The sequence below is a fragment of the Falco punctatus genome, assembly GCF_963210335.1.
Source record: "Falco punctatus genome assembly, chromosome: 3".
In the NCBI taxonomy this organism is placed as follows: domain Eukaryota; kingdom Metazoa; phylum Chordata; class Aves; order Falconiformes; family Falconidae; genus Falco; species Falco punctatus.
This window is the reverse complement of record NC_137582.1, coordinates 100,073,697-100,092,398: the sequence shown is the minus strand read 5'-3', so window position 1 is coordinate 100,092,398 and position 18,702 is coordinate 100,073,697. Positions and strand designations below refer to the sequence as shown.

The 18,702-nt window shown below is 41.0% G+C and overlaps 1 protein-coding gene across 1 annotated transcript in view; it reads right to left on the bottom strand.

Moving 5' to 3' along the window:
• CDKAL1 (CDKAL1 threonylcarbamoyladenosine tRNA methylthiotransferase) overlaps positions 1-18,702 on the bottom strand; it is a 428,463-nt gene that overhangs the window by 152,226 nt on the left and 257,535 nt on the right. The window contains exon 10 of the mRNA XM_080381401.1: positions 11,054-11,220. Within this exon, the coding sequence (XP_080237527.1) occupies positions 11,054-11,220 (167 nt within the window). The remainder of the gene's footprint in view (positions 1-11,053; positions 11,221-18,702) is intronic.

The window sequence follows — 18,702 nt, the reverse complement described above, 5'->3', positions numbered from 1 at the left end:
TTTGAATTCTGCCTTGCGTTTGAGTTGCTGTGATATGAATAACTCGCTTCCTAGCAAAAGGATTTTGTCCTCTGCCAGCAGTGAAGCCCAAAGAAACCCTTATCCATATGGAAACATGACAAAATGGCACTCCCTCAAAACTTCCTCCCCTTGTGGTAGACGTTCATTTGGGATATGTCACGGGGGTGTCTGCTGGCTGTTGTCTTTCAGAAGCTCAGTGGTGCCACCACCAGCACCGTCTGGATAAAAACCAAGTGGCTGCGGCCCATTTCATAAATTCCTCTGCTGCAGCGCAGTTCAGGAGCAGATGTGAGCTCGTGATGCAGGCACGGCAACCATGACACAGTACGATCGAGCCTGGAAAGCCCGTTACAGTTTTGTTAAAACTACAGAGCAGGGCGCCTCCCCCCTGCTTCCCACCCCATGAGTAACGGGGCTGCAAAACCCAGAGAACGCGGAGGATGTGCAATGGCAAACCTCCCCAGGGCGCTGGCTGGAAGGCAAAGCCTCCCTCTCACCTGCCTATGAAGTGGGGAAGTGTAACGAAGCCATCTGATGGCAAGAAAGCGCAACCCCTACCCTACCCAGTGCGACATGACTTACGCGCAGGTCTCCATCCGATCATTAGGATAAAGGCAGGTCACGCTGGAGCAGTTGGAAGCCCACACAATGTCATTTGAACCTTCCAATCAAATCTTTGGGTTGCCAGATAGAGGGCAAAAATGCTGTTTTGTCATATGGGAAAAAATGCTTTCTACATTACCAAACAAAACCTGGTATCAGCTCAGGCCACCCTTCGAAGTGGATATAAACCAGGCTGCAATCCCTGATTTGCTGGCAGGAGAACTAGCCGTGAGAGCCACGTGCTCGGCCCTAGCTCTTCCCAGCTGGTCTCCTAAGTGTGGGATCTCTACAGCTTCCAACCCCATAAAACAGACAGCCCTAGCTAGCTAGGCACCTTTGTCTCTCTCAGGGTTACCTGACAAACCTCACCCCTTCACCCCCAAATCGAGCCGTACCAGAAACATCCACCTGCCATTAAAAACTTGCCACATCTTCTTTTACTCAAAATGAGGACAGGCTAACAGGAGTTCTTTCAAAAAAAGGTGACATTGAGATAATACCACAATAGAATACTGTATTTCGTAGTTCAAAGCTTCAGATGAGGTTTGCTGCATCTCTTCCCCTAAGTCAGTGCACAAACACGGACACACACGGCACCAAACACTAGCTACCTGATTTTTTCCTTCCAAACAGCGAAGCATCAAGAACTCTCCTACTCAACTAACGAGTGCATGTGTTTCTCTCCAAGACAGGACTCTTAACCTGGATATACATAGTATACCATAGTGTCATGTTTTGCCTCTACCTGCTAAAAACAGTAATTCCCAGTACAGATATCCCAACTTGGATTGCAGAAATATTCACAGTAAGAAAACTCGGTATCCCTATCACAACCTGCTTCCAGCATTAAAGCAGGGCTGGCTTTACATAGGGTAAAATGTAACATATCAGCATCCACATTGGGTAGATGCTGATTGTTTATTGCTCACTTTGCATGGAGCCGCGCGCCCAAGTACAACGCGAGCCTCTGCAGGTGTGCCACCAACACACAGCCGAGCGGCGCATCCAGCAATAATAGCACCACACTGATTGCCTGAAGTTATTGCACATGAACTGATGGAAGTTGTGGGGTTGGAAACATGCAGCAAATAGTTCTGTGCTTTCCAAGACAAAAACTGCTCCTATTGCTGCTGAAGCCGTCATTATAATCCTAAAGAGACTTTGTGGAGCACTGTTTGTCCAGTTTCAATAAAAAGATTCACTTTAGGATAAAATGTACTTTTAATTAGCAGGTAGAGCGATGGCTTAATAACTCAAAGCCAACTAAGTAAACAGCTAACGCTAGTTCCTTGTGAAATGATTGATTCTGATGTGCAAAATAATACACATTTTTTCATTTTCTCCAGGGTGCACTCTAATTTCTTATCACTAAGCACTCCTCAAATAAAATATTTTTTCCCTCACAAGTAAATTAATACTATTTTTGCAGTATGTATTAGAAACACATATTGGGAAGTTCCCTCAAAGGGTGATTTATTGCACCAGCACACTGCTACTTTAAATAACTCTCTGTCTCGCTCATACTTTATGCTAATAAAACCTTGAAAATGAATTAAAGCATAGAGGGGGCGCACACAACAGGCAAGTAGGATTGTCACGCTAAACTTTTTGTCTTCGGAAACCTGGATGAGTGAAATGGATTGCTGGTTTCATCCATATTATGCATTTGCTCACCAGCTCAGAAATGAGAATCCCATATAACAGAAAACAATTGATGGCTTCTGCTCAGAAGGAACTTGGAATGAACGGCACACCCCAACAGTGCTCAGCTGCACCGAGACGGAGCAGTGCCAGGAAGCCTCCCCATTGTTTCCTTCTCTTTCATACAAGCAAGTACAATACCTGAAACAGCACCTGCGTTAGCAGGTTACAGTGGAAGGAAAATAGTGGAAGGTTTTAACCAAAACCTAAACCTTTAGGCAAGCGCTATCACATCCTTTCGTGTGTAGATATTCAATTCACTGAGCTAAATTTCATAGCAAAACAGAATAAAAATATTCAAAACCATGACCACAAGACTGATATCACAGGATTTACATTCTTCAGCAGCTCTTGCACATTTAACGTAACTAAACTAATTGAATTCCAAAGACTGGGTAGAAAAGAATTTATGTCTTTTTCTCAATTCACCGTGATACAGAATCCCAAAGCCAATATTACTGTGCAGTTTTATTAAAAGTTTCTAGAATACATTATATTCCCTTTTTCTCATTTTTAAAGAATAAACACCTCCAAAAGAAAATCAAACTTTTTTTTTAACAAATGCCAAAACCTAATGAAGCAAGCAGTCTTACTGAAGATTATGTAGATGATGCTGCAAAGCACAGTGACTGTGACAGCTCATCTATCAAAGAAAACAAAAGGGTTTATGCATCTAAACTAAATAGAAGCTTTTGGAACAGCACGGAGAGTAGTTGGTAGAACTTTACTTATTATAATATAAATTACTAGGAAAGTGAGATCTTATTTGTTTTTCAGGGAAGGCAGAAATATTAAAATAAGAAGGCACAGCTTGTTATGTAAGCTACGTATGTGACGATAGCTACTACCCCAATGCCTTGAAGTGCATGACAACTGCTCAAATCCCCACTTGATTTAGTAAAAATGCAGGTTTTCATGTATGCTCTACCTGTTCTTTGAACAAACTGCACAAGTAACGGTGATTTTTATTTTGTGCTAGTAACCCACCAACGAAGCAAGCCACAGCTCCAAAGGCCTGCTGAGCTGAGGCAGCATTCTAAGCAACTGACAGACAACCTGACATTCAACACAGGATTGAGTGTGGATCTGTCTGCATTTAAATACTCTTCGTTCTTGTGGTATCTAACAAGCAAGAGAAACATTCATATGAGCAAATCATAATTAAGGTACAGTTAACATGCACAGCTTTAACTGGTCAAGCAATCTGTGACTTAACGTTAACCCCTTTTTGCAACATCAATTTTTATGCTCAGATTATTAAATACAGCAGAGGACTAGATGCATGCATAAAATATTCTGTCTTGATGGAGAACAGAATCTTGCATAATAAAGGCAGTTCTTGCGCTGTGTTTCTCAAAGCGTGTTTTCTACCAGTGTTACAAAGAACAGGAGCTTCGTTCCCAGCACCACAAACGTTCCCTTCTACATTATCTGGCAGCAAACCTTTACTGTTCATCAAAGTTCCCAATGCAATAACATTGTTAAAGTTTCTGAGAACATCTAAGATGTACAGATGCAACACAAAACCTTCAAGAAGAGCAAGATGGGTTCTTATTTTGACATTTTATTAAGACGAATCATATGCCACCAATTGGAAGGAAACATGTCACCAAGCATTTATGGACATTAGGACTTGCTGAGTCTGAGATCTTAAAACTCTAGAGAAAGTGCTGTGACAAAATGCAGCTTTAAGCACAGCAGAGGTTCTTCCCTTTTCTAACCCCATTAATATCCAAACACACATTCCCTCTGGGGTGAGTTCAGAACTGAAAAAGTTCCCATGATGCTATCTATGTCTTAAGGAGTAACTTCAAGGAAATGTGCTGTATTTGGAAACACCAAAGACAAAGAACACTTTAAGAGGAAGAACAGAAGAGACAGAATATTTTCAAAAAAAAAAAAAAAAGCAAGCTGTAATACACTGAGTAAGCAAAGATGCACACACAGTGTTCATAGGACAAATAAGCATTTAACATAATACTAAAGGAAATAATAAGCATCCCTTCCTACCCACCCCATTTTTTTTTTATTAGAAACCCAGCTCCCACTGCCCCTCTCATCCCCTTAGTATCTGAGATTTCTTTGAATTTTACTGCTAGCAAGACACACACAGTTTGCATAGACACAACTATGTAATTACAGCAAGGGAAAGTTGCATGGTCCACCGACTACAAAACACTACAAAACTCACAGTAATATGAGGTCAGGGGCTTAACTATTCATTTATTTAAATATATGCTACAGTTTTCATTTTTTCTGGTCAAATCAACAGATTTTAATTGGCACTTTCAAATGCAGCAGTCTATGAAAATGACAAAAATAATACCAGGAACAAAGCAAATACATGCCCTAAAGGCCTTTTAATTCCTGAAAAGATTCTGCCCTTTTATTTGCCATTGAAGAATGTGTGCATATTACTCCCTTTTTTCAATGCATTTCAAATCAACGTACACCCCAGATTATTAAAGACGAGCTTATGCACAATGCTCAGAAATGTTCAGGGCACTCAGAGGAAAAAAAGAACAATATGGGAAAAAGAAAAGTGAATTACTAATTTTACTGTAATACATATCTATGTGCTGTGTCAGAGCACATTTGAGAAAGCCATCTGTAGGGTATCAGCTTCAATGAGGTTAAGGAACATAAACACCAAGCTGAAATGAAAAATCAAAGCAAAAGAGCAAAGAAATACCATTGCGACTCGTGGCACACTTGGTACACCTTACGAATTTAAAGACACTGTAACCATGCAGACTCCATCTCAATGGCTGGTGTATCACTCAAATGTCCTGAATTAATAACGAAGATAAAGCTCACAGATGACATATGGTATGGTTTGAGACAGACTCATTTTGACAGGTGACAAAGACGACTACTCATCTAGTCATGTGAAATTAAGCACTTACGGGAATGGCAGGTGTGAACTGCCTCCTTTATACAGATTTGGAAGCATCCATCAGTCACCGCGAGTGGATACAAAACACTGTCTCACTAGAGCACTAGCCAATAACTCCATATTATGAGTGTTGAATAAGTGCCTGGAGGTTCCTTCCAAAGCAGGATGTATACCTTATGTATGTTTGGTACATGTTGATACTATAGGACAATAACATCTTTGCCAGCTGGCAGGCTGTGCAATTCAAACAGTAGCTCTCGGCAAAGACATCAGGGTAAGAAGACACAAGGTAACTATGCCTGTGCATTAATTGCAGGGTTTGGCTAGGACTAATATTTCCTTCAGTTTTAAGATTTCATAAAATTAAAAATAAAATAAAAAATTCTCAGCTAAAACATTTTTCCCTGACCAGAGTTCATATCCATTTACCAAAATTTTCTGCCATGTAGATGAAATTGAAAGTTTTCCCCAACGCCATGTGGCATCAATGTATTAAGGGAGGACCGACACTGGACAAGGGTGCGCATCTCAATATCTGAAACCAAACTTCAAATAAGCAAGCTATACACTTCACGACGCATACATTCAAGCAGGCTGCTAAGACTGGGAGAGAGCACTTTGCAAAACACAGTACTATTTCCACTGGTTGGCCAGATGTTCTCTGAAAGGCAAACTGAGGATATCTCCTGCAGCTAAAATGCAAACTCCAACAACTTTCTTAGACTTATTACCCAGATCAAGAGAAACAATGTTGGGGTCTCAGGTCCATCAGTTTTTTTAAAGACACCAAATAGTCCTCTTTGTCGTACCAACAAGCCTTGCCCAGGAGTAGTCTCACCAGTGCTGGCTGTGTTCAAAGCAACGTGATGGTTGGAAGCCGCAGTGAAACTGCAATTTCCCACGCTTCCCTTCCAGCTATGGGTTTGTTCAATCTGCCTGGTGACTTTGGGGTGAGCAAACCAAACTCACTTCCAAGGAAATGAGAGCAGTGGCCATCCTCCAGGTTCACAGCGAATGTGCTCCAAGCCCATCGTGGGAACAGAGGAATTCAAGCCAACAACTTGCCTTTGAAACAGCTTTGGATCGTCAGCATTGGGAAAGTTTCGTTGAGGCGGTTAGATTTATTTTGAAGACTCCAAAACGCAAATAATGTAGATATAGTGGCTTCACTACCAAATTCTGCAATTTCCTGATCTGCTGTTATTGCTTCGTACTACTTACTAACGTAAGCACAGACATCATCTGAAGATGAAGAAAACAGCAGATAAAATACTTAGCATTTTAGATTGCACCCTGAAGAATTGCAATAAAGGCTCTTTTTCTAATGATAGCTCAGTAGGCAGCATATCAAAAAGTGTTTAATATTTTGCATGACTATAAAACACTGCATGGTTTTAAATATTTCTTTCTTTACAAATAAGGAGGCCCAACTGAACACAGAATTTATCATTTGAAAACATATGTTTGCTTCTCATCCCAAAACTGTTCATGCTATGTGCATCTTTAAGTACATAAGGCACCATTACCACCATATTTACTGAATAAAAAACTGGAAGTACTAAATTGTCAGACTGTACCAAACAAGTATAATGGTGATTTTCATGAGATTACCAGCCTCCCCTGAAATGACAAACATCTTTAAGGGCAGAAGCATCTCCTTGACAGTAGCACCTGAAGGCACTGGGTATGCTCAGTATTTTCAGTCGTGAAAACGTAAATTGACCCCCCTGCTATAATAAACCTGAGTTTGAAGGACCACTGGCCCAGGCCCCCACATCTACCAAGACTTCCAGCATGAGAGCATCAAGGCCAGTTAAAAGCACCTGCACCTTTCCTTTGCTCCCTCCTCTGCTCTGGTCCCACCACTCATGAGCCTCCTCCTCGTCCTCCTCCCCTTGGGCCAGCGCCCAGCATCATCAGAACAGCTGAGCTATGGCTGGCACTTCCTAGGGATGCTGAGAGAGATTCCCAGGTACAGCGGCAGGTAACACACTCCCAGGGCACGTGGCATTTTCTGTTGCTCCATTTTCATTTCCAGGGAACCTGTGAACGTGGGCACAATATCAAGGAGTCAAAAGAATCCCAGGGCTAATGCCCAGCCACAGACCTGGTCATACAGCACAAGGGAAACATTGCCAGCAGCTTAAACAGATCCCTGGTCATAATCCCACCACGGTACACTTTCTAAGCAGATAGTATCTCAAGAGTATGCTTATGAAAAAATTTATTTTTTTTATAAAGAAAAAAATAAGAATCTGCAATCACTTTTTGGCACTTGCAAATACATTTCAATCTCTAAGCAGTTCATCAAACAGCTTATCAAAAAGTGGGCTAAGTATCTTCTAGTGTAGGAGAAAGCCGTTCCATCTATATACAAAAAATACACGTAGCATGAAAAGCTGCATTATTTTAGTCAGTGGATACAATCTCTTTTGCTGAGAACCATCAAGGCATGAATTAATATGTAAGTAAAGTACTTCATCTGTGGCTACATCTTGATGATCCACCTGAGCAACACAAAAAATACAGCTGGGCATATTCCAAAGGACCGAGGTGTGGGGCAAGGGAAGCAAATGCAGCGCTCCAGTACCTCCTGTCTGTGGATGGCTCTGCACACCGTCAGCGCCGTTTGGGCAACTTAGGCTTCCATTGTCTATAAAGTGATACATTCTTAAAATTTTAGTTCTTTATTCAATCATATTATCCATAGGTGCCACTTTTCCCTCAGTCACAGAGGACACCGGCATTGCCATTGTGGTCTGAGGGATTCCTTGCTTGTACCGCAGCTGTGCGATCTGCAACTCATGGTATCGAGCTGCCCACCCCCATCCTTTTTAATTCCAATTGTCTCCCACTCTGATAATTTAAAGGTGCAGAAAAATCCGACAAAGAGTTAAAGAAACCTGTGAATTTCAAGTACACAAGCCAGTGTTCTGATGCTTTGAATGATCAGAGATTAAAATACATGGCTAGCTGAAAAAAAAACCCAGGTATTTGTGAAATATTTTAAAACCTTATATTTAAACACAAAACCAGTTCCAATGATAGAGCAGTTCATGCAGTACTACAAAGCAGTGTTTAAAAAAATGCACATAATGTTTTTGGGAACTGGAATTTTTAAAACATTTAATTTATAGTTGAGTCTTATTGGAGAAAATAAATGTCTTTATCATATAAACTTTGTGATTAGCTTTGGAGGTTACAAGCATCAGACAGACATAAAGCTGGCCAGACCTTTCACCTGCAGGTAAGCTCCAATAAATATGGCAAAAACTGTAAATGAATCAAAATTATTGCTTTCAGGCTCACTCTCTAGGGAAGCTCTGTCCAGATCTTAAAATTAATTTATGCTTTTACATGTCTGCTGTCGCTCTATGCCACTTAGCAGGCATGTGTTCATTACTAAAGTGAAATAAACCCTCGCCTAGCAGTTGCATATGTACAGTTATATGCAACTGCTGAACAAGTCTGATTTTTGAAAGATATAAGAGTGGAACAACTTCTTCCTTTCCATTGGATATAAAAAGTGACATATGATTTGCACATTCTCCCATGTAAAATTTTTTCACAGAAACTCAAAAAACGTCCTAGTTAGCAACTCAATTTCTCACAAAATAGATTAATAAAAAGCAGTACCTTTTAAAAATATTAATGAAAAGATGTTTGCAACCAATAACACAATTTCATACCTTTCTTAAAGGATAACAGAACTGCATCTGAATTTTATCCTAATCAAGTGACATGAAGGTTAATCAACTTCTCAATTTATTTTGTGTTTTAAACAAATCGTAGTTTTCATCATAAAAAGTTCGGGTTTGTCTGGTGAAAATGCATACAGGAGGCTGCCAGCATTCCCTAGTGATCTTTCAGATACAAGTCTGGTAAGCTTGGAAGAGGAGACTAGACAAAAATGCAAGGGAAAGAGATTCTGACAAATTTAGTTTGACGAATCATCAAAATTATTTCATGAAATTACAAACTCAGAAATTCTTGGCCATACACAAAACTCAGGAATGTGATAAAATAATTCTTAAAATAAATAATCGTATAAACTGGAAGTTGTATGTTAGAGTGAAGAAGACAGGCAGCAGCAGATGCTGCTATGGTACAGGAGGGCTGGTGCACACGTAACACGTTTTGCACAGCAACATCCCAGAGATATGTTCTGAACAGGCTTTCATGAATTCCTCCCCCTTTGCAATCATATTTAAAAGATCCATTTTTAAAGAGATTAGAGTACTTTTCCTGAATATGAGTCAGGTCAAAAAGAGTCCTACCTACAGCACTTTCTAGAAAATTTAGAAACAGGAAGATTAGAGACCATAAATCAAAACAATTTACAGGTTTGTGACATGGTCATACTTACTAAGGTGGGTACTGATTGAAGGAATGCAATATACTTTCCACCTTACTCCCATTATATGAAATTAGAACTACTACAGGGCCGCTTAGCTGGGCAGAGCAGTTTCTTATTTCCAGCAACTGATTTACTTTTTTTTTTAAAAAAAAAAAAGAAAGCTCCTGAGAGTACTCATAAGTTGAGCAGCAGTGACAAAAGCAGCAGTCTGTGCCAAAACACTTTTAATAATGTGAGTTAAAAATGAAAGCAAAGACACTAACTGTGAAAATTGCTAAAAGCTTGATTTGCTTCTGTACAAGATGCTGAAAAATGTTAAAATACAAAAGAAGAGAAACTTGTGACAGATATGAGAGTTTGAGACAGAATGCAAAGCTCTAAAAAAACCCAGCCAAACCACTTCCCATAGATTTTTATTCAGTGTGTTGTCAAGACTATCTTAGTGAAGCGTATGTTAAACCAAAGAACAAAATAACAGCCTGGGAAATTTCTTGCGGTTTTCTGCAGCTTGTATTCTTTAGCCGGTGAAGTGAAAATCTGCTTATTCCTATCAGGATGAGATTCCTTCAGCCCATGTGCTTCAAGAGGGAAAGGTGCAGTTATGGCACTCTGGTGAGAAAATACTGCCCTCGACATCTTCAGAAAATGCAAGTGCGACAGCTAATTCTGTAACATTTTTGGGAAAGCAGCATGGAGACACCAGCTATTTATCTGGATACTGCTGATGCACACAGTTACAAAATTTACTGAAAGCTGTCTTTTTCCCTGCTTCTTCCTCCTCCTTAAAGTTAGGTTCTTTCTATAAACAGTTCTTAGGAATTTCAATAAATTCATTTGGTGACAGAATCCAACTAAACCAACCTATCTTTGAGACAAAACTCTTGCTACTTGCTCTGCATACATACAATATTCTTCCAAATTGATGTAGTTGTACACTCTGTTGCTTCTAATCTCATTGCACTACTTAGTTACAAATTTTTTAACACAGATACACATTTAGAATTTCCATTTCTTATCATGGAAGCTTTACACACTCTCAGAATAGCATTTGACTTTTGATGACTCAACGTTGTTGAGTGAGTGAGGTCGGCATATAGTATTTCTGGAAATACTCATCCGAGGTGTAGCAGGAAGACAAATTCAATTCCATAGCCCATCACATGCTAATGACATTTCCTTTAGATCTTGGGTACACTAGATACACACACAAATGCAACATCGCTATAATAAAGCTCCACTGGTCAGAGACCTCAGTAATACTGTCATCCCAAAATGATCTGAATATCTTATTTCAATAACTTGCTGTGTCAGGCAAATGGCTTAACAGTATTAGTCTAATTCTAGAAATTTACTTCAAGTCCACAATTTTTTTTAAGCTATTACTTAAAATGAAACGCACTATACTCAAGGTTCCATGCTGACTCACTCAATGAATGGCTACACTGGCATATAAACGATTCTCTTTTCTTCCTTACCTCCAGATGCTCTAAAATATAGGGAGGGTTTGTCATGCCAAGCCTCAGCATAGCTCCCTCAGGAATAGCTTCAACCAGCTTCCACAGAAGCGTAGGGAGGTCTGTGCCAATGTCTCTGCCATAAGCCCCTGTGTCTTCACTGGTCAGCCATATCTCACAAACACCCTCTGTGAATAAAAGAAAGAGATAATTAACAAATCTGTTTTAAAGCTGTTTATTTTATCATACAGCTGCTCACTCTTTTTAATGCAGTATTTCACAAGGCTATTATGCAGCCAGACTGGGTACTGAATTGCGAGGGGGAGGGAAGGAGAAGGCAGGCTTATCCCATGGGTAGCAGTGGGTTATTAAGTTCATTTTATGAGCACAAGAGTGCTACAACAATGCTGTAAATTATCATTGCTGTGGAGTGATTAACATTCACAGCCAATGACTAATTCTGTGCTGGCTCTACAGCAAGTCAGTCAAGTTTAGTACTGGGCTCTATTTTTTGAGTCTAATTCATTAAACACCGCAAGCGACATTACCCAAGCAAAGAGTTTGCATTAATAGTTGTTACTAGTAGTTAACTTATTAACTGGTAAGCTTCCAGCAAGCAAAAACCAGCTCTAAAGCACAGCGATTAACATTCCTCCTGGAATAACTATTAAAAACTTGTATTCTTCAAATTATACAATTAGCAATGCAATATTAAGGTTGTATTGAGCAGGTTAGTGACTACTGCATGACTGAGCGATAGTGTTGGAAAACCTGTTCCCTAGCAGTTAATACTTTTATTTTCCATCAATCAGGGACTTAGGAAGTTGTATATTTGATTTATATCAGAAAGAGTAGTGACCTTGAACACCGATATTTAGTAATAATACCCTCCTGCTCAAAGAGGGGAAAGATTGCACCGCCCTTTAATAACAGCTGAAAGCAATGAGGTTTCACACAGCCCCTTTATCAGTCTGCCCAGCTTCCATCCTTTTTTGCCATGCAATCCACCTCTCCCTCCTCCTCACCCCATAGCAAGTAAAACAGCCATCAAAAACCAGGTGGCTGGGAGGAAGACGCCAGTGATTCCCAGTGAGATAAGGTACCATTAACTCAACGAAGAGTTAATAATACTGATGATGAGCGAGTAAAGAAAACATCCCAGCGCTAGAAGGCGCAGAATTCATCAAAGCACTCTTTGGACCAGCAGAGAATTTATCATAAAATGTAAATCTTGTTTATTTTAAAAATATATATTTATGATGAGGAAAATATAAACACATACAGAGACTTTAATCACATGAAAAGTAACAAACCTAGAAAAACAGAAGTTTTAGAAAAAATGTAAACGCAAGGCTGTCACTGAAACACACACTACAACAGCAAGGGCGGACAGCAGGCTGTGCTGAGCCAAGTTAATTCTCTTTGTTCAGCAAGGTTTTCAAGGTCATTTATTATTTAGACGTAAGAATACTTAAAAATTAAAGCTGAACCAACAAACTCATTGCATCCGAAGTTTTGCCTCAAGAGTAAGGTAGCGAGAGATGTATAACCCTGTCCCTGGAAGCAGCCTGGTGGAAAGTACTCTCTAAGTACTGCTCTTTGGTTACCCAGCTTGCAACCACGACCTTGTAGCCACGCTCAGCCTGAGCCTCCCCGTGCCTGGCCAGGTGGGCAGGATCCACCAGCAGTGGATTCCACTGCAACTGCTAACATTTTTGGAATTCATCCCACCACAGGCAGTACCACACCATGAAACGTACTCTAGGGTTCAACGCCTGCCCTACATTTTCCTGAGTTACGGAACAAAAAGAAGCGAGAACTTGTTACGTTTTCAAAATTAAGAGAAACATAAAGGATCTAAAAGATGGCTAAAGCCCTGTTGTTTTTTTTTTATGTCAGTCTCCAGTAGCCATCAAAACACTGCAAAACAGAGTAATTTACTCGCTGAGTTTCTACTGAAAAAGAGTAATTTTCATTTTTAAGCTTTCAATCTAAATAATTGCAGGGGTTTGGGGTTTGGTTGTGATTGGTTTGGGGTTTTTTGTTTGGATTGTTTTGTTTTTCATGAAAATGGGTAATGGAATAGTGCCTCACAGCTACCAGACGAATGTTGAGGAAAAAAAATAAATCATTGGCTAGGAATGGAAATAACATTCCTGTGGAAAACAACAGTGAGCTTTTAAGGCTGCAGAGGTGGGGACCATTAGCCCCCTGGTGGGCTGAATCTTCAAATTAAATCACAAGAAGAGGAAGCAGCTGTAATAGTAAATCAGCAACAACAGGAATAACTGTCTCACCTGCTCTCCGATCAGGGTGTTGAACAACAAGTGATGGGAACAAACTCATGCTGAGAGCACCAAGGACGTGGTCTTAACGCGAGGGGTGGGGATGGACACCGGTATTTTAGGAGGAAGTTCACATCCCCGTTTCTGGCTGACAAAATGGATCTTCAAATCCTGAAAGCTGCTGTGAGTGTTACGTGTTTACAAGTAGGGTAAATCAACCTTGTACACAACTGTGTGTGTGATAGAGGTTCGGTGTCAACTGCTGTTAGGCTGTTTACTCTAGTCCTTTGCATCCTGACTTCAGGAGTCCAAGCTTACACCAGGTAAGAAGAGAAAACAACAAACCTCTCAAAGACGTCATTCCCACTCAACTCCCTTCCCCTCCAAACACCAGCCCTACACAGGAATATGCTGAAATAAACTGTCTAATCACATACAGTATTTTTTTCCTTTCTTTTTGCAGTGAACCTCACTTAATCACTCACCATTCTGTTACTGGGTAATTCTGGTGCTAATAAAAGCAATCTGATTTTGTAAACAAGAAAATTGATCCAAACTGCAGAGTTTGGATGTGTAAACTCAGAGCATTTGTTACAGTATTAAGGCCAATTATCATTATATTCAAGTAATTACAAGTCTGCCTTTGGTCACAACTCATAGTTTATTTCTCACTCTGCCATTACCACCCAGCTCCAAAGAGTAACCTCAACAGCTGGCTTCTGATCTCTGCTCTGCTGTAACTGGAGATGACTGAGAATGGAAAATGTTGGAAAAAGAATAGGTTCCAAGGAAATGAAGGAGCTTCTGAACCTATTCCTTCTCCAATGGCTCAACATAAAGAACAATCATTGGGAATTATTTGACACGGGTTTTAATTTCATTTTTGTGGGGTAGTCTAAACAATCCTTGTCATAGTGACAAGAAATCCTAGTTATCACTTTTACACGATATGTGCATTTCTGTTTTAGAGACCACTTCAAATGGTTCATTTTTAATAAAAATGAATCTAGCATTTTTTATTTCGCTTTATCTTCATGCCACTGTTGTGAACACCATTTCCAGCAGTAGCAAACATCTTTTAAATTAAAATCTACTCCATCCAAAAAAATGAATTTACTTCAATCTACAAAAACATCTGAAGATGTTAATATATCAGATGCTAATCCCATTGAAATTCTATTTGTTCACCCACTGTACCTTTGCACAAATGAAATCTGACCACAAAATCCCCCTTTTTTTTTCCATCTCCCTCCCTTCTTCTCTTTCCTGTGAGATTTTCTACTGTGAACAGGAGTGGCTTCTAGAGCAGCACAATTCTCTGCAGGCTGCCTCGGCGGGAGGCCCCTGATCCCGACCGTCTCCATAGCACACATATGCTTATCAATAACTGCCCGACCTCCTTCTATTCCTCCTCCAACGGTGAATTCTTACGGCAGCCTGCAGTGCTGCACTGGCCCTAGAAATACCTCTCCCACTGCACCACAGAAATCTGACAGACCATCTGCCAAGGGGAGGCCTGACTTAAATGTTTGTCAAAAACTGCCTGCAGACTTGAGGACAATCAATCTGACCCTGCCATTCCTGATCACACCCTTAGAATTTTTTTAAAAAAAAAAAAAAAAAAAAATCATCGCCAAAGACAGAGAGAAGGGCTTGGAAAAAAATCAAACTAATTTTAAATGTGCTTATTGTTCAGAATGAGCTCACCCTAAATAAATTAATTTTCTCTTCAATTATTTGAGTTTCCCCTTATTTATTCAGCATGGATTTTACAGGCACTATTTACATACTCGATGTAGCACGTGTGCTAGGTTACTTGGCTGAATCAGTGCCTTAACTGAGAAACTGTAAAGTCATCTGTGTACGTACCCTATCACCGTATCAACCTGAATATCACACAAGTTGAAACAGAAACCGAGATTTGGAGGAATCGCATTCCTCCTACATTTCTGAAGCACTCTGCAAGCATTGATTCCACCTGGAAGAGGCCAGGCCTCCTCTCCGATGGTTGGTTCAACCACATGGATCAGCACTGGAAGATCCCATTGCAGGGACTTCCTGTAAGAGTAAATCAAACTGGGAGCAACTCACTGGTGCTAATGGAGGTTTGGAAGAATTAGTTTCCAGTTCACCAAGAAACCTCGATTTGGTCTGTATGTACACAGGGCTCCTAGAGGAGAGACAGAATGGAAGGACACACAATCCTGTACAAGCACACCCTTTCCCAGCCTCAAAAAGTAACCCCCACCCAACCACACAATCTGGAACTGCAGGGTGTCTGGCAAGCAGATGATGAAAAAAGGAGACTGAAGAAAACAGACAGGTCTAGGTACAGGGTTGGTGAAAGAGGCAAGCTGTCAGGCTATGATCCAAAGGATCAATATTTCTTCTGTAATTTGGAAATTGTGGGTCAGCTTATGATCCCACAATATATCAGTCAGAGGAATGCAGCGCTGCTCGCAGTGCACCACGGGCAAACCGGTCCCATCAAAGTCTCATTGTCACCTGGAGGGACAAAGCTCTAGAGAAGTGTCTCATAGCCTGACTTTCCAGAGGATCTTTATTCTGCCCAAATATATTTCCTCTTCTCCAAAGATCTATTTTTTTACCCTTCTCAACAGTCTGAAGGAAGGGAAAGATGCTTTCTTAAAGACGCTTTCTTAAAGCTTGCCACAAACAGCAGAACAAGATCTGAACGGTATCAGGAGCGATGGCTGACCTACTAGAACGCAACTCTTGGAAAAATTACTAGATCCTCAAAACTCCTGCTAAAAGAGAAAGCCTAGTGAAGGATGACTGGTTTAACCAACCGTTCACAACGCGAGGAAGCAATGGCTGGTTAGTGGCCAGGAAAATCTGTTTAGCATTAGTGCACTTCCAAATGAGGATCGGGAAAACATTTCTTTGAGTTTTCACTATTAGAGTCATAATCAACAGTTTTTAAATATCTCTTTAATAGAATAAATTGTTTTGAAGCATTGATTAGCAGTACATAAAGACCTGCTACACACAGCGACTTAATTTAAAAGCCTGAACAAATTCCATTTTGTGTGGTCACCAGGAAAGCCAAAGGGTAAAGACAGTTCTGTACACAGGATGAAAATCTCTTTCTGTGGGATCACAGAATAGCTTAGGTACCTCTGGAGGTCATCTAATTCAATCTGTTGCTCAAATCAGGTCCAATTAGATGAGATTGCTCAGGCCCTTGTACAGTTGTGTTTTGAATATTTCCAAGGACAGAAATACCACAGCCAGTTTGGCTAATCTGTTTCAATATTTGACCACCGCCGGGGTAAAATATTTTTCCTTGTACCTAATTGCAATTTCCTGTGTTCCAGCTTGTCCTGTTACCTCTCATCGGATCTCTGCAAGACCTGTCTGACCACAGGACAGTCTGGCTCTGCCTTCTCTGTACCCTCCCATTAGCAGTGGTAGACAGCACTAAGATCTCCTCCTGAGTTTCCTCTTCAAAGGCTCAACAAATCCATTTCTCACATGTCATGTGCTCTATCCTCCTAATCCTTTCGGTGGTCCTCGGCTGAATTGCTTCAGTACACAAATGACCCTTGTGCTGGGGTGCCCAAAATTGGCCAAAGTGCTCTCTCCGTGAGGTCTCATAGTCACCAAACACAAGGTACCAGTGAGTCCCCCGGGCCCGCTGCCCTCTTGCTGATAGCATCTAGGACACAGCTGACCACCACCGCCAAGCAGTTTCACTGCTGGCTCACCTTCATCAGCTCGCCCAGGGGAGCGCCAACATCTGCAAAGCTGCTCTCCAGCTGGTTAGCTCTCCCCATCCACACTGCAGCGTGGTGTTATTTTGTGCTGGATTCAGCACGTTTTACTTGCCTTTGTTAAACTTCATGCAGCTACTGTCAGTCCATTTCTCCAGACGGCTGAGGTCCCTTGCAACATCACCTACCTTCATATATTACCTACCTTCAGTCAGTCAGCTCTCCCCCTAGTTTGGTATCACCTCCCAAACTGCTCAAAATACATTCTGTCTCATTGTCCACACTGTTAATAAAGACATGACACACTGGCCCCAGTATCAATCCCTGCAAAACACAATTAGGAACCACCAGCTAGACGTTATACCATGGACCACAGCCTGCGAGCCTGGCAGTCCAGCCCGTTACTGCAGCCACCTTACCATCGAGCTATCCAGCCCGCACCTCACCAATCTAAGGGTGTCATGGGAGACCAAGTTGAAGACGTAGCCTAAAGTCAAGGTAAAAAACCCACCAAAACAAAACAGAAAATTCCAAAACAAGAAAACCCCTCCACCCCAAACCCCAAAAATAAAACCACAAAACCCAACCACAAACCAAACAACACCTAGCTCCCACAAAAATCCAAATCAATCCACCCCAAAACTCCACAGCTTCCTCTCCTTCGCAACACCAGACATCCCGTCAGAAAAGTCCCTTGGGCCAGTGACATGGTTTGCCATCAGTAAACTTGGGCTGGCTGCTCCCAAACACCCTCTGTCCCCCACATGCCTCGAAGTGGCTTCCAAGAGGGTTTGCCCCATAGAGAGTGAGGTTCAGCTGCTCCCCTAGAGCTCCCTCCTCGCTTTTCCCGAAGGGCAGGGTGACATTCCCCTTTTTCCAGGCATCCAGCTCTCCCCTGATTGTCATGCCCTTGGAGTGATGAGAGAGAACAGCCTCCTAATGACAGCTGGCACTCTCAGCACACTTGGATGCCTCTCGTTGCAGGATTATTTCTATTACTTCTGGACGCCAGTCTGCAGTTACAAAAAATACAGCTACATTTTGCAAGTGCTTAGCTCAGTACAAGTCTTCAAAGCAGTTGTGGTTTCTGCTACCCACAGGATGACACATATATTGGTGTGCTTAGGAAATGAACACACTAACTTTTACGGTCTACATATTTTTGAGAACAAATGTGTTTGGGAGCCAACGTGCAGTGACATACAGACCAAGTTACACTGACTGAGATTATTCCACCTATGCAGGATAACACATTTTAAAAGCAGAAGACTCAACATCACCACTTTGGAAGATCCTGTTTGGCAGTGTTGTCTACTACACTTACTAACAAAATTCAAGATTTTTTTTTTCTCCTTGCCAAGATGCTTAGTTTAAGTACATGTTTGCACACATAAATGATTGAAGTTCTCATGTATTTATAGACATGCTATACATTACTATATATTCATGATATGAAATTCTCAAACTATATGAAGCCATAATGGGAACTTGATTTAAAGGATCATCTATCACAGACATGACGTAAGCACTTACAACAAATTCCTTATCCTGCAAACTAATGGGAAAAAAGTTTGGGGTATGTTTACAAACTCCAAAAGAAAAAAAAAACTATTCATGCCTGGGACCTCCTTAATTCTTCTGACAATTGCTT